The sequence below is a fragment of the Oncorhynchus nerka genome, linkage group LG14 (genome assembly GCF_034236695.1).
Source record: "Oncorhynchus nerka isolate Pitt River linkage group LG14, Oner_Uvic_2.0, whole genome shotgun sequence".
Taxonomy (NCBI): Eukaryota; Metazoa; Chordata; class Actinopteri; order Salmoniformes; family Salmonidae; genus Oncorhynchus; species Oncorhynchus nerka.
This window is the reverse complement of record NC_088409.1, coordinates 29,213,582-29,229,110: the sequence shown is the minus strand read 5'-3', so window position 1 is coordinate 29,229,110 and position 15,529 is coordinate 29,213,582. Positions and strand designations below refer to the sequence as shown.

General features: G+C 44.0%; 2 protein-coding genes and 1 pseudogene across 2 annotated transcripts; 1 reads left to right on the top strand and 2 right to left on the bottom strand.

Moving 5' to 3' along the window:
• Positions 1-694: 694 nt before the first annotated feature.
• LOC115140860 (trypsin-like) lies at positions 695-2,957 on the bottom strand. The gene is given in 7 exon segments (XM_029679292.2): positions 695-955; positions 958-1,072; positions 1,272-1,408; positions 1,633-1,796; positions 1,938-2,036; positions 2,427-2,583; positions 2,849-2,957. Coding segments are annotated over 7 exon segments (747 nt in total). The 5' UTR covers positions 2,889-2,957; the 3' UTR covers positions 695-920.
• Positions 2,958-7,134: 4,177 nt separating this feature from the next.
• On the top strand, positions 7,135-9,236 carry LOC115140858 (trypsin-2-like). The gene is made up of 5 exons (XM_029679289.2): positions 7,135-7,268; positions 7,577-7,730; positions 8,032-8,291; positions 8,616-8,752; positions 8,860-9,236. The coding sequence occupies exons 1-5, from the start codon at positions 7,205-7,207 to the stop codon at positions 9,007-9,009; spliced, it is 765 nt and encodes a 254-aa protein (XP_029535149.1). The 5' UTR covers positions 7,135-7,204; the 3' UTR covers positions 9,010-9,236.
• Positions 9,237-9,858: 622 nt separating this feature from the next.
• Positions 9,859-11,104, bottom strand: LOC115142124 (interferon-gamma-inducible GTPase 10-like; annotated as a pseudogene).
• Between the last annotated feature and the right edge of the window lie 4,425 nt (positions 11,105-15,529).

Here is a 15,529-nt window from a genome sequence, read left to right as displayed (position 1 = left end):
AACAGAGTCAGCTGCTGCACAGCAAACAGAGTCAGCTGCTGCACAGCAAACAGAGTCAGCTGCTGCACAGCAAACAGAGTCAGCTGCTGCACAGCAAACAGAGTCAGCTGCTGCACAGCAAACAGAGTAAGCTGCTGCACAGTAAACAGAGTGAGCTGCTGCACAGCAAACAGAGTAAGCTGCTGCTGCAGCTGCTGCAGCAAACAGAGTGAGCTGCTGCAGTAAACAGAGTAAGCTGCTGCAGTAAACAGAGTGAGCTGCTGCAAACAGAGTGAGCTGCTGCACAGTAAACAGAGTAAGCTGCTGCACAGAGCAGAGTGAGCTGCACAGCTGCACAGCAAACAGAGTGAGCTGCTGCACAGTAAACAGAGTAAGCTGCTGCACAGCAAACAGAGTGAGCTGCTGCACAGCAAACAGAGTAAGCTGCTGCACAGTTCCAAAAACAAGTTAAATTCTTTCATTGCTTGATGTGTGTATGTAGGGCATTGAAAATATGCTACCTCATAATTTACCCCATACTTAAAACATATTGTCCAGGATGTATGGCTAGTACGGTATACAGCCTGCATACTATAGTTGTATGTTAATATGATCAAACATAACATGAAACCCAAATAAAACTTTTGTACATCCATCATACCATTAAAAATGCACATAGTAATGAAAGTGTAGTTCCTAAGACAGACAGAAGGAAGATAGTGTAACTTCAGGCTTTATTGTGTTTGACATGCTTACACTGTGCTGAGTCCACTTTAGTATTGAACTAGGAGGAGAACGAGAGAGAGAGAGGAAGAGTTTGGAGGAGTGGAGGTCTGAGAGACAGGGAGGAAGAGTTTGGAGGAGTGGAGGTCTGAGAGACAGGGAGGAAGAGTTTGGAGGAGTAGAGGTCTGAGAGACAGGGAGGAAAGCAGCTAGTGGTGTTACATGTTGGCCTTCATGGTCTCATCGATCCAGGGAGGAACTCACACACTTTGACATAGACTCCGGGGTATCCGGGCACGGCACAGCCCTGACCCCAGGACACCAGGCCATGAACCTCACCCAAACACACTAGACCACTGCCAGAGTCCCCCTGAGAGAGAGAGAGAAGGAGAGAGAGAGAGAGGAGAGAGAGAGAGAGAGAGAGAGAGAGAGAGAGAGAGAGAGAGAGTGTGAGAGAGTGAGAGTGTGAGAGAGGTAAGAAATCAATTCAAGGTGATCCTAATATGTACCACTGTGTTTTATAAATGACTAAACGGTCTCATCAAAAAGGTGTCATATACTGTACGTACGTTGCATGCGTCTCTGCCTCCGTCCATGTATCCGGCACACACCATCCTGCGGGTGAGCATGCCAGGGTAGGCCATCTCACACTTCTCATCCTCCAGTATGGGCACATCCAGACACTGCAGATGGGCGGGCATGTTTACTGAGAAGGAAGTAAAAGGCAGGGAGATTTAGTTATTTAATATAATTTATCCGTAGTCATACCTCTTCTCCGGGTGAGGCGTGTGTTGTTAGAGTGTGTGTGGATAAAAGTACTGAGGGTATAATTAATGTTGGTAAAGTTTGTTTGGTATAGTGTGTTTGGGTGTAATTTCTGTGGTTATAGTTTGGTAAAGGTAAAGTGCAGGGGTATTTGGTCCGTCTCACCCTCCTCTCCAGTGGCAATGTTGCCCCAGCCAGAGACAGAGCACGGGAGGCCTGCGTATGGGCAGCTGGTGGGCAGCGGGATGGGCTTCACATAATCAGTGATCTCCACAGGGTGGAACAGCTTGATCAGCATCATGTCATAGTCCAGCGTCTGGTAGTCATAGCTACAGAGAGAAGAGAGAGAGGCCAAGGGATTTGTATTGAATCATGTAACGTGATAAAACTCCACTCAGCCTCGGTTTGGTTGTTATAAAATGGCTTCCCTAAAGTGATGTGTAAAGGGGTAAGTGTGGGGTGTAGCTTGCCTGGGATGCCAGATGATGTTTTGAGTCTTCATGAGCTGCTCAGTTCCCTCAAACACACGCAGGTTGTGCTCTCCAAGCATGATCTGCATAGCGTAGGGGCTGAGAGAGAAGGACGAAGGAGAGAAAGGGCAGAGGAAGGAGAGGTGGAAGAGGACAAAGGGAAAGACAGGGTGATACAATTTTGATTACAGAGAAACCTCATGTCAGTTTGATAAGATTCAGTGTCACACTGCGGAAGACATAGAAGAGCCCTCCTTTTGGTCCATATTGGACCGAAATCTGTTGTTCTGCCCCTGAGCAATGCGGTTAACCCACTGTTCCACGGGCGCCGAAGACGTGGATGTCGATTAAGGCAGCTCCCCACACCTCTCTGATTCAGAAGGGTTGTGTTAAATGCAGAAGACACATTTCAGTTGAATGCATTCAGTTGTACAACTGACTAGGTATCCCCCTTTCCCTTTCCCTCCCCTGCCCTCCACCCTTACTCACTTGTACCAGCAGTGAGCGACAGAGAGCACCCACTGCTCATTGATGAGCACGGCTCCACAGAAGTGGTACCCGTAGTTGAGGGAGGCCATCCAGGGTCGGGAGTGAGGTTCACACTCCTGGCCACCAATGATCTTACCATCCTCACGGGGCACTGCCGCTGAAACACACAGAGAGAGACACCATACAGAGAGAGTGGTCACAAGAGGGGAGAGATGAGGACATTGTTGCAGTCTGAATAGTATTCATCAGAATTGTTCTACCTCACATAGAAACAGCCTGTTTAGTAAAAACGTTGAAAGCTCTTATAAGCTATATGTAAGATTAATATTCCCTACGAATAGTTTGTGATATATAATTGGTAGAGTATATTAAAGTACTGTATGTGTGTGTGTCTGTGTGTGTGTGTGTGTGTGTTTAAATACCAGCAGCTCCAACCAGCAGTATCAGAGCGAGCAGTCTCATGGTGTCTGTCTGTCCGGTGAACACTGGCTGATCAAAGACACCTGGACACGCGCATGGACTTTATTTATACACACCCTATCTGCCCCCCCCCCACCCATCAAACTCTACCTTACCTCCCGTACCCCTCACACCCTATCTGCCCTCCCCCACCCCTCACACCCTACCTTACCTCCCCTACGCCTCACACTCTATCTGCCCTCCCCTACCCCTCACACCCTATCTGCACTGCCCTCCCATGTGCTCACAACATTCACTCTACCCCACTGACCACCCTAATCACCTCCCCCTCCCCTTACTCAGCCTTATCCCTAAACATACAAGCGTACAAGGGCCACAATATTTTATGTAATGCACCTGCATACACTTCGCAACATACACGCCCCTCCGTATTTATTTGTATAGTGATGCTAAATATATTCTTTTGGCTCTATTCTTCAGCATTTTGGATTTGAGATCACATGTTTTATATAAACCGACAGTACAGAATGTCTCCTTCAATTTGAGGGTGCTTCATACATATCTGTTTAACCATTTCGAAATGATAGTACTTTATGTATCTAGTCCTCCCATTTGAAGGTGTCAGAAGTATTGAGAGTGTTGTAGTGTGCCATCTGATTAGCTTAATATAAGGAATTTCATGTATAGCATTTTCTTTGACTTTGTACTTTTACTCAATGACAATGTAATACTTTTTCCACCACTGCTAAATCAAGCTTGTGACTCTACTAACTTGTTGCATGCATTTTCAGTTTGTTTTGGTTGTGTTTCAGATTATGTTGTGCCCAGTAGAAATGAATGGTAAATAATGTATTGTCATTTTGGAGTCACTTTTATTGTTAATAAGAATAGAATATGTTTCTGAACACTTCTACATTCATGTGGATGTTACCATGATAATCATGAATAAATCTTGAATAATGATGAGTGATAAAGTTACAGATGCATGAATATCATAACTCCAAGAAAATCCTAACTTCCCCTGTTATTTGTAATGGTGAGAGGTTATTCATCATTATTCATTCATTATTTTTTATTTATTTTTTATTTAACCTTTATTTAACCAGGTAGGCCAGTTGAGAACAAGTTCTCATTTACAACTGCGACCTGGTCAAGATAAAGCAAAGCAGTGCGACACAAACAACAACACAGAGTTACACATAAACAAACGTACAGTCAACAACACAAAAGAAAAGTAAAATAGAAAAAGCTGTGTACAGTGTGTGCAAATGTAGAAGAGTAGGCAATAAATAGATCCTAGAGGCGAAAATAATTAGAATTTAGCATTAATACAATACGGTAAGCTGCTCAGACAGCTGATGCTTAAAGTTAGAGAGGGAGATATAAGACTCCAGCTTCAGCGATTTTTGCAATTCGTTCCAGTCATTTGCAGCAGAGAACTGGAGGGAAAGGCAGCCAAAGGAAGTGTTGACATTGGGGATGACCAGTGCAATGTACCTGCAGGAGCGCGTGCTAAGGGTGGGTGTTGCTATGGTGACCAGTGAGCTGAGATAAGGTGGGGCTTTACCTAGCAAAGACTTATAGATGACCTGGAGCCAGTGGGTTTAATAATAATAAATAATTACCTTCATTTAACCAGGCAAGTCAGTTAAGAACACATTCTTATTTTCAATGACGGCCTGGGAACAGTGGGTTAACTGCCTGTTCAGGGGCAGAACGACAGATTTGTACCTTGTCAGCTCGGGGGTTTGAACTCACAACCTTGCGGTTACTAGTCCAACGCTCTAACCACTAGGCTACCACTAGGCTACCCTGCTACCCGGCAACGGATATGTAGTGAGGGCCAGCCAACGAGAGCATACAGGTCACGGTGGTGGGTAGTATATGGGGCTTTGGTGATAAAACGGATGGCACTGTGATAGACTAAATCCAGTTTGCTGAGTAGAGTGTTGGGGGCTATTTTGTAAATGACATCACCGAAGTCAAGGATCGGTAGGATAGTCAGTTTTACGATGTTATGTTTGGCGGCAAGAGTGAAGGAGACTTTGTTGCGAAATTGGAAGCCGATTCTAGATTTAATTTTGGATTGGAGATGCTTAATGTGAGTCTGGAAGGAGAGTTTACAGTCTAACCAGACAGGTTAGACTAGGTCAGAACCATCCAGAGTAGTGATGCTAGTCGGGCAGGAGGGTGCGGGCAGCAATCGGTTGAAGAGCATGCACTTAGTTTTACTAGGCCACGAAGGAGTGTTGTATGAAGCTCGTTTGGAGGTTAGTTAGCACAGTGTCCAAAGAAGGGCCAGATGTATACAAAATGGTGTCGTAAGAGAATCACCAGCAGCTAGAGCGACATCATTGATATTATATACAGAGAAAAGAGTCGGCCTGAGAATTGAGCCCTGAGGCACCCCCATAGACACTGCCAGAGGTCCGGACAACAGGCCCTTCGATTTGAGACACTGAACTCTATCTGAGAAATAGTTGGTGAACCAGGCGAGGCAGTCATAAGAATAAGAATGCGGTGATTGACAGAGTCGAAAGCTTTGGTCAGGTCGATGAAGACGGCTGCACAGTACTTTATCAATGGCGGTTATGATATCGTTTAGGACCTTGAGCGTGGCTGAGGTGCCCCCATGACCTGCTCGGAAACCAGATTGCATAGTGGAGAAGGTACAGTGGGATTCAAAATGGTCGGTGATCTGTTTATTAACTTGGCATTCAAAGATTTTAGAAAGACAGGGCAGGATGGCTATAGGTCTATAACAGTTTGGGTCTAAGGTATCTCCCCCTTTGAAGTGGGGGATGACCGCGGCAGCTTTCCAATCTTTGGGGATCTCAGACGATACGAAAGAGAGGTTGAATAGGCTAGTAATAGGATTATCTGTAATCAAGGTAGCATCCACATTAATGTAGAAGTGTTCGGGAACATCTTACTTACAATAAAACTGACTTGACTCCAAAATGACACAATACATTATTTACCATTTGCACAACATCATCCGAAACACAACCAAAACAAACTGCAAATGTATCCAACAAGTTTGTAGAGTCATAAGCTTGATGTAGTCATTGTGTGCTAGGAGTATGGGACCAAACTTTTGATTAAATTAAATACACTATAAGTGATGGGGTGACTAGATACAAAAAGTGCATTCATTTCTAAATGGTAAAACAGATATGTATGAAAGCACGCTAAAATAAAAGGTGAAAGTCTGTACTGTTGCCTCATACACTACATGACCAAATGTATGTGGACACCTGCTTTTGTGGCCTGCCATTTGCAGCTGAGCCATTGTTGCTCCTAGAGGTTTCCACTTCACAATAACAGCACTTACAGTTGACAGGGGCAGCTCTAGCAGGGCAGAAATTTGACAAACTGACTTGTTGGAAAGGTGGCATCCTATGATGGTGCCACGTTAAAGGTCACTGAGCTCTTCGGTACGGGCAATTCTACTGCAAATGTTTGTCTATGGAGATTGCATGGCGGTGTGCTTGATTTTATACATCTGTCAGCAACGGGTGTTGCTGAGCCAAATCCACTCATTTGAAGGGGTGTCCACATACGTTTGGCCATGTAGTGTATAAAACATTTGATCTTAAATCCCAAATGTTCGAGTATAGAGCCAAATGAACATTTTTATCTTCACTGCCCAAATAAATACGTTGGGGACTGTACACCTAACTGATGATTAACCAGTAGCTGGCAAACTGAATGTGACAGACATTTAGCCTTTTTAAGTGGCATGTGGCACATAAGGACATGTACCCATGGTTGGCCATATGCAGTATCAAAAGGACCACGGTTACTTAACAGCCCGTGCTCATCCCACAAGGTCTATTCGCTTTCCAATGTTGCATCTTACAGAACAACCAATTAATCTGTTGAATGTACTGATTGCATAACATTTTAAATGTGCAAATCATCATTCTGTCTGGTTCTATTCAAAATTTACTCATAGAGCCTTCCTTATCTCTGCAACTATTCTTTAGTACACTTAGTATGCCCTTGAATATAGGTCAGGAGCTATCTGGCCAACAGCACAACTGTTTCAACATTAAACACTTTCTGTCCAAAGTCCCAAGGTTGAGACAGCTGCAGCTGTGACTTATTCCAATAACAAAATGTCTCAAACGCCATGATGAAATTGGCGTGAGGAATGGGATAAACGCATGCTCTGAGTACCTGGTAGAATATAAGGGGAGTTTGTGATAAGATGAGGCATGATGGGGCAGGAGAGTTTGGGGTGGGGCATCAGGAACGAGAGACTTGGAAAGGGGGCAGGGCAGGTTGGAGGGATATCAGTTGAGATGAAGGTATAAATGTAGAGAATCGCAGAGTGCACATGTCCAGTCTGGTGAATGAAGACTTGTCTCAGCAGCACGATGATTGGCCTGATTGTACTCACACTCCTGGGGGCTGCAGGTAACAAACACACGCATAGAGACACGCGTAGAGACACGCGTAGAGACACGCGTAGAGACACGCGCAGAGACACGCGCAGAGACTCGCGTAGAGACTCGCATAGAGACACACATGTTTTACAGACAATGTGGACATCAGCTTAATGTTCTCCTTTTGCCCATCTTGTATAATATAACATTATCTCTAACCTCTGCATCTCTCTGTCTTCTGTTACCTTCTGTCATGCTTTCTGAATACTACTCCCTTCTCCATCCTACTCTCTTTCTCCTCTGACCCTCCCTCTCCCTTCCACTCCTTCCCTCCCTCAGCGGCAGCTCCTATGGATGACAGGATCGTGGGGGGTTATGAGTGTGAGGCTCATTCCCAGCCCTGGCAAGCCTCTCTTAACATCGGCTACCACTTCTGTGGCGGCTCCCTCATTAATGACCAGTGGATCATCTCTGCCGCCCACTGCTGGATGAAGTGAGTACTGCAGGGTCACTGTCAACCATCTTTTCCCTTCACTGTGCCTCCCAAAGGCCTCTTCATGTAAAGGTTTCTATTTTTTTCTCCTCTCCCTTCTCCAATTTTCCATCTGTCTTCACTTTCTGTCTTCCCCTCTCTCCTTCTTGTCTTCTCTGCTTTCCTCTCTGCACTTCTTCACCTTCATCCCTTTCTGCTCTCCTTCATAAATCATGTCCTCTCTCTCTCTCCCTCGCTCTCTCACTCTCTCACTTTCTTCTTCTCGCTCTCTCTCTCTCTCCCTCTCTCTCCCTCCCTCCAGTCCTTGGAGTCAGCTTGCTATCCTGGGTGACCACCACATCTGGGAGCATGAGGGAACGGAGCAGTACATGTCTGTGGACGCCATCTACTGGCACCAGAGCTATGACTACCAGACCCTGGACCACGACATTATGCTGTTGAAGCTGGCCCATCCTGTCACTCTCAACAAGTTTGTCAAGCCCATCGCCCTGCCCACAGCCTGCCCCAAGGCCGGGGACATGTGTGTGGTGTCTGGATGGGGAAACATCTACACCGACTCTGGTATTTATGTAGATGGGTTGTAGTATGGGATGGGGTGGAATGAGGATGAGATTGGGATGAGAAAATATTGGTTATTGAATGTAATCAACTAAAAATACTTTTTCTTGAAACTATAGCTCACGCTAGGTCTACATTTTGATGGGAAATCAGCAAGTCAATTTACTTGAGAGGGTAGCTACTTCTAAGAACACCACTTACTGTATACCCCCCCCCTCTCTCCCCCCAACCTTCTCTCTCTCTCTCTGTCTCTCTCTCTCTCCCCAACTGTGTCTCTCTCTCTCTTTCTCTGTCTGTCATCGGTCTCTCTGTCTCTCTCTCTGTCAGTGTTCAACCCATTTAACCTGCAGTGTGTGGACATCCCCATCCTGTCTAAGAAGGCCTGTGACGAGTCCTACCCTGGCCAGATTACTGATACCATGGTGTGTGCCGGATACCTGGAGGGAGGCAAGGACGCCTGTCAGGTATGAAGAATACCCCTGCAACCTCACAAACAGAACATTTCATTTGTTTGTTTATTCATTTATATATTAATTCATTATCTTTCTCTCTCCCTCTGTTTCTGTCTCAGGGTGACTCCGGCGGTCCCCTGGTGTGTAACGGAGAGCTGCATGGCATTGTGTCCTGGGGTGTTGGCTGTGCCCAGCCCAACTATCCTGGTGTCTACACCAAGGTCTGTGCCCTGCTGCCCTGGATCCACGAGATCATCACCAACTACTAGCCTGTACCCTCCACACCAGACTAGAGAGAGAGAGAGATAGAGAGAGAGGGAGAGGGAGAAGGAGCTTGAGAGGGAGAGAGAGAGAGAGAGAGAGAGAGAGAGACAGAGAGAGAGAGAGAGAGAGAGAGAGAGAGAGAAGAAGATGAAGTAGAGGGAGATAGGCTGATGTTGTTACATGCAGGAAGACAAAGAGACATCTAGTCAATAAAATGGCATCTTTGACTTCACTAGTGCATGTTTGTGTTTTTTATTACAATTCTTTGTGTCAATAAAAAAAATACACAAACAATCAATGATTTAGAAAACAGGGTAGATTACTAGAATATTTAAAGTCACATCAAACAATTTAATCATTGAAAATTAGATGACACAAAGAAGCATGCTAACAGAGGAACTCTTCCACTGTTTGGCATTTCCTCAGCACCCACCTACTAGTTACTAGTACAATCAAATAGTGACAATGGTATAGAGTACAGAGTAGGAAATTAGATGGCAAAGACAAATTAAATGGAAAAGTAACCATGCTAACAAACATATGCTAACATATGTATGGCCTCCTTTGTTTTGCACTACACACTGCTAATGCTGATAATGATAACAATGCTAATAATGATGCTATAGCTACTAACAATGATCATTTGAATAATGATGCTAACTCTACGTACAACACTAGAACTCAGTAAACAAACACAAATATTGGGTTCATGGCTCTATTCATATTGTCATGGTAACAAAAGTGATCAGACATTGTTCGGACATCTGACTTGTGAAAATCTGTATCTAAAGTACAGCCATTGTAACCGCATCCACCTGGAAGAACAGGGTGTTTTCAGTCTGACCATTTTTTTGTCATTCCAGGCCTGCCACCATTAGCACTGCTTTAGCATCCTCCGCCAACTCTTTTATTCCCTCGTGCAGAAGGTGTAATGTAGTGGCAAAAGCAATCCCCATTGCACCAAAACTAAAAACAACAGTGGTCAATACAGCTTTGATAGCCTTGGCTGCCACCATGACTGCTGTATGCATCATTCTAGCCACCAGCTTCTCATCAACTCCCCCAGTGAAGCGAGACTTCACTGCTGAGCTCAGTTCACCGACTGGCTTGTTGACACGTTCTGAGTCTCTGGAGGGATTTCTCATCTAGTCCAAAGGTTATGAAGGCTTTGTGGAAGAAGGCCTGCATTACACCAATCTCTCAGCCCACTGAGAAGCCAGGGATGGGTACGGCTGCTGTGGTGGAGGCACCAGCAGTTGCAGCAAAGGCGGTTTTGAAAATATATTTCCTCTTCTTCTCAATCATGACTATTGAGCAAACCGAGACTGGATTAGGCTCTGAGAGGTTCTCTTGTGCTCTGAGAGGTTTTCCTCCAGAGAGTAGATTAGCTTCTGGAAATCGTACTTCCCCAGCTCAAAGGTGGAGATGAGGAAGACTTTTGGGCTCCCTATGGTCTTCAGGTTCTCCTCACAATTCTGTCTGATCTTGGAGAGCAAATCCTCCTCCCTGTAGTTCTTCCATGCCTCAGCTCGGCTGTCGTTGTCAATCTTCGACCGGACGAAGTAAAATATATTCTTCATATTCTGGATCTCTTTTGCCAGCATGATGTTGTTCTCTTTGAACCTCACTGTGCCGATGATGATGAAGAAGTTGTAGGTTTTAAACTTTTCCTCCTTCGGGTACTTCTTTGCTTTAATGTTTGGGGTGCCGGTACCAGGCAGGTCCCAGAATTTCACGTTAGGCACTGTGTGATGGCTGTATCTAATGGGCTTCATTGTGGTCTTGGTCAACTCCAGTTTCTACTGCCCCTTTGTCCATGTAAGGCATTAACAAAGGTGGACTTTCCCGCCCTGCTCTCCCCTGTCACAGCAATGTTAAGGGTCACGTTCTCCAGCAGATCCAGGTGCTCCTTTGCTTTGGCTGCATTTTCTGTTGGGGTAAACTTGTCGTAGTTCTTCATTTCCTTGACGATGTCAAGATCCTCATATAAGTTTTCATCAGACATCTTGCTCCTGACAACCCATAATTAGCTAAATTAATAACACACAAACATCCATCACATGCGGAACTATCCATGTGCAATCTTAGAAAAAAGGGTTATTTGGGGTTTTATGCATTGTTTTATGGATTGGCAAACTTCATGGTTCTTTGGGCGATATTTCTTTCCTTTTACTTGTTGGATTATTTGTGTATTGTTTTGTGTTTTGTAAGGTATTACTGCACTGTTGGAGCTAGGAACAAGCATTCCGCTGCACCTGCGATAACATCTGCACATCTGTGTACGCGACCAATAAACTTTTATTTGATTTGACAAGATTAAATAACCCTTTACTAAAGAAGGTTCTATATACGTATAAACCCAGTGAAGGCAAAAAATCTTGAGGTTTCTTTCCCTATCCCAAAAGGTCATGTGGATTTTAGCAAACAATAGCTGAGAAAACCTAACATGCTGACCAGACCGGACACGTCGCGTGATCCATGTTATTCAAATATTGCACCCACACTGCTTGAGAGTGCCAACAAGCATCTGCTGATGCCAAGGGCAAAAATAGAACTCCTTTCTATTTCTGACGCAGATCGCGCTGAAAGTCCTGCTTCTCCCATCTCCTCATTGGTTTATAGAAGCAGGTACCCACATGCCATCTCCTCATTGGTTATACCCACGTGGGTGATTGAAAGACTAACTGTTTTGCTGGTGGTCGTGGTAATACTATGAATGTTTAGATGCCGATCACCATATAAGTTCAAAGATGAAAAAGCCTGGAAGGAGGAGAGATGACTAGAAATTATTCGGTTGGCCGTTTTATGTGTGTCGGAGTAGAGGACCTAGTGCATATCAGGTAAAATAACAACTCACTGTTTATATCCCAGGAAGAATTAGCTAGCAACAGCAAGCTAGCTAGATAGGACAAATTAGCTAGTAAGTGCAAGCTAACTAGCTAAATTGCCATACATGTTTAATGCTTTTCAACCTGTCCCCAAATTAATGACATTGGTTCAGAGTTTGTTTTGATATTTTAACCTGCGTGTCGTGATCGCGTTTGGTGTAGGGGGACAAAATACATTTATGCACGATAAGCGCACGATGGCACATGCGCGCAGCCGGTTTGGGTTCCGTGTAACACAGTCACATCTATCTCTGAAATGACAGCTAACTAGCTGCCTTTTCATTTGTTTTAGCTGTTGCATTGACATTTATATCAATATTAATGATGCTGCTGAATGGTCAGAAAAATGGCTAGCTATCTCGCCCGACACCGTTTGCTCTCGATGGCTTGGTGTAGATAATATTCGTATTTTTGCAGCATTGTTGCCGAGGTTGGAGTGGCAAAGAGCAAGGTTCATAAAAATGTATTATTTAATTCAAATACGTTTGTGAAGCAATAATCACATAATAAACCGTAGGCTAGCTAGATAAGGTTGTTTCAGGATTTGAGCACATTCTTGTCAACAGGAAAAGGTAGGTTACTTTTAGTTAGCTTCTTTACAAGCTAGCTAACTCTTACAAAAAACATGAATATTTGTTATTGAATATGCCAAATAGAGCTACAGACCACCTGACATTGGCAATTAGCTAACTGCTACTTTTAGTTCAGTATTTCAGTGTGGAGTCAGATGATGGGACTATGTTTCATGAAGCCATTAGAAGACTGGACTGAGTGTTGCTGTCTTCTGTTGAATGCATAACACGTGATGGTCGGTTCCCCCCTCTCCACTGGGATTCTCTGTCTCTAAGCCTATTACAGGGGCTGAGTCACTGGCTTACTGGCGCTCTTCCAATCGTCACTTGAGTGGGTTGAGTCACTGACGTGATCTTCCTGTCCGGGTCGGCACCCGCCTCAGGTTCATGCCGTGGGGTAGATCTTTGTGGGCTGTACTCGGCCTTGTCTCAGGGTAGTGTTAGGGTTGTGTCAATTCGAATCTGGTATCAGGATAAGTATGACACTGAGTCACCGATTGTATGCTATGTATTTTTTATTAGCTAAGCAATAAGTGGTAAATGCAATTTTCGTATATACGGGCTCTCTGTCACACCTCGCAGGGCAAACAGAGAACTGACTTGTACCTGACAAAGATATTATAATATACTCTGATGACAGAAGTAGTTCCTGCTTCCGAGCCGGCATGTCAGAGTAGAGACTGGGCGTGGTTTAGACTCACCTAGCCTATCGTTGATTGTTGGCGCAGAGCTGGTCCCATCCCCCGGGCACTCCAGCGGTCAATCGTTGTAGTTGTGTAGAATATACAGTTATCAGGCTCCTGGCTCCTGTTATCGCATTCTGAATGTGACCCCCCAACTCATTCATGTTATTCGGTATTTTTCCATCATGAGAAAGGCCCATGGCCCTGAAACTGTTAACAATGTCTCAAGTCAGCTTTGTTGCATAACACATATACCCACACAAGCAAATAATATTCCATCACATATGATATGGTAAGGGCTATAGTGTATAACACAGAACCTCACAGTAGTAGGTTGGTGGTTTTAGATATCCCTCTAGTGGTGTGGGGGCTGTGCTTTGGCAAAGTGGGTGGGGTTATAGTACCATGCCTCAGTATTACCTGGCCTGATGTCTCCTTGCTGTCCCCAGTCCACCTGGTCATGCTGCTGCTCCAATTTCAACTGTTCTGCCTGCGGCTATGGAACCCTGACCTGTTCACTGGACGTGTTACCTTGTCCTGGACCTGCTGTTTTGGACTCTCTCTCTCTACCGCACCTGCTCTCTCTAACTCTGAATGATCGGCTATGAAAAGCCAACTGACATTTACTCCTGAGGTGCTGACCTGTTGCACCCTCTACAACCACTGGGATTATTATTATCTGACCCTGCTGGTCATCTATGAACGTTTGAACATCTTGGCCATGTTCTGTTATAATCTCCACCCGGTACAGCCAGAAGAGGACTGGCCACCCCTCAGAGCCTGGTTCCTCTATAGAACAATAATAGACAAGAATAGCTCAAGGACAGAACTGCATATATTTAAAACAAGTATATAGAAATAAAAAAGGTTCTGTACTGACAAAACACTGAGAAAACAGAGATGCCCATACTATAGGCCTATATTCAGTCACATTTATCCATTTAATTGGCATATATATTCAAAGAAGTGGACTTTTTGCATTTATAATTATGATTTTTTTCCCATTCTAATGTGAACAGAGAAGAAGTGAAGATAGCCCATGTGGTTACAGTAGGTTACATAAGGTTTATCCACTTGCACAGCTTGCTATGCATCTCAACTAAATGTATACTGAACAAAAATATAAATGCAACATGTAAAGTGTTGGTCCCATTTTTCACAAGCAGAGATAAACGATTCTAGAAATGTTCCATTGTTTACATCCCTGTTAGTGAGCATTTCTCCTTTGCCAAGATAATCCATCCACCTGACAGGTGTGGCATATCAAGAAGCTGATTAAACAGCATGATCATTACACAGGTGCACATTGTGTTGGGGACAATAAAATGTACAGTTTTGTCACACACCACAATTCCAGGTTTTGAGGGAGCATGCAATTGGCATGCTGACTGCAGGAATGTCCACCAGAGCTGTTGCCAGATAATTTCATGTTAATTTCTCTACCATAAGCCACCTCCAATGTCGTTTTAGAGAATTTGGCAGTACATCCAACCGGCCTCACAACCGCAGACAACGTGTAACCACGGCAGCCCAGGACCTCCACTTCCGGCTTCTTTACCTGGGGGATCATCTGAGACCAGCCTCCCGGACAGCTGATGAAACTGAGGAGTATTTCTGTCTGTAATAAAGCCCCTTTGTGCCAAAAAACGAATCCTAATTGGCTGGGCCTGGCTCCCCAGTGGGTGGGCCTATGCCCTCCTAGGCCAACCCATGGCTACGCACCTGCCCAGTCACGTGAAATCCATAGATTAGGGCCTAATGAATTTATTTCAATTAACTGATTTCCTTATATGAACTGTAACTCAATAAAATTGTTGAAATTGTTGCATGTTGTGTTTATATTTTTGTTCAGTATAATTAGTATTTTATTGTTTCATTCACACCTGCTCTGTTGGAGCTCGAATCTTAAGTATTTCACTGAACACTGCAACAACATCTGTGACCCTGTGCATGTGACAGTGTAGATACAATTACAAAATATCTCAAATAAAAATAATGTCATTACTTCAATATGAATTCACATATTGTTTTTGATAGTACAATCAAATCCTGACAATTATAAAGAGTACAGAGCAGGGGAAAAAAGATGTCACAAAGACTAATCAAAATGCTAACACATTTTTGATAGATGTATGTATAGCATCCATTGTTTTGCACTCAACAATGCTAATGATGATACAAATGCTAATAATAACACTAAAGTTAATAACTATGCTAATTCTAATAACAAATCTATAACTAAGTTAACAAACTCAAACATTGGGTTCCTGACTCGGTTGTCATGGTAACAAAAGTGATTAGACATTTGACCTGTAGGATATGTTTTTGCAGTCATTATAGCATCCATGAAGAACAAGGTGTTTTCAGTTTGATAATTTTACA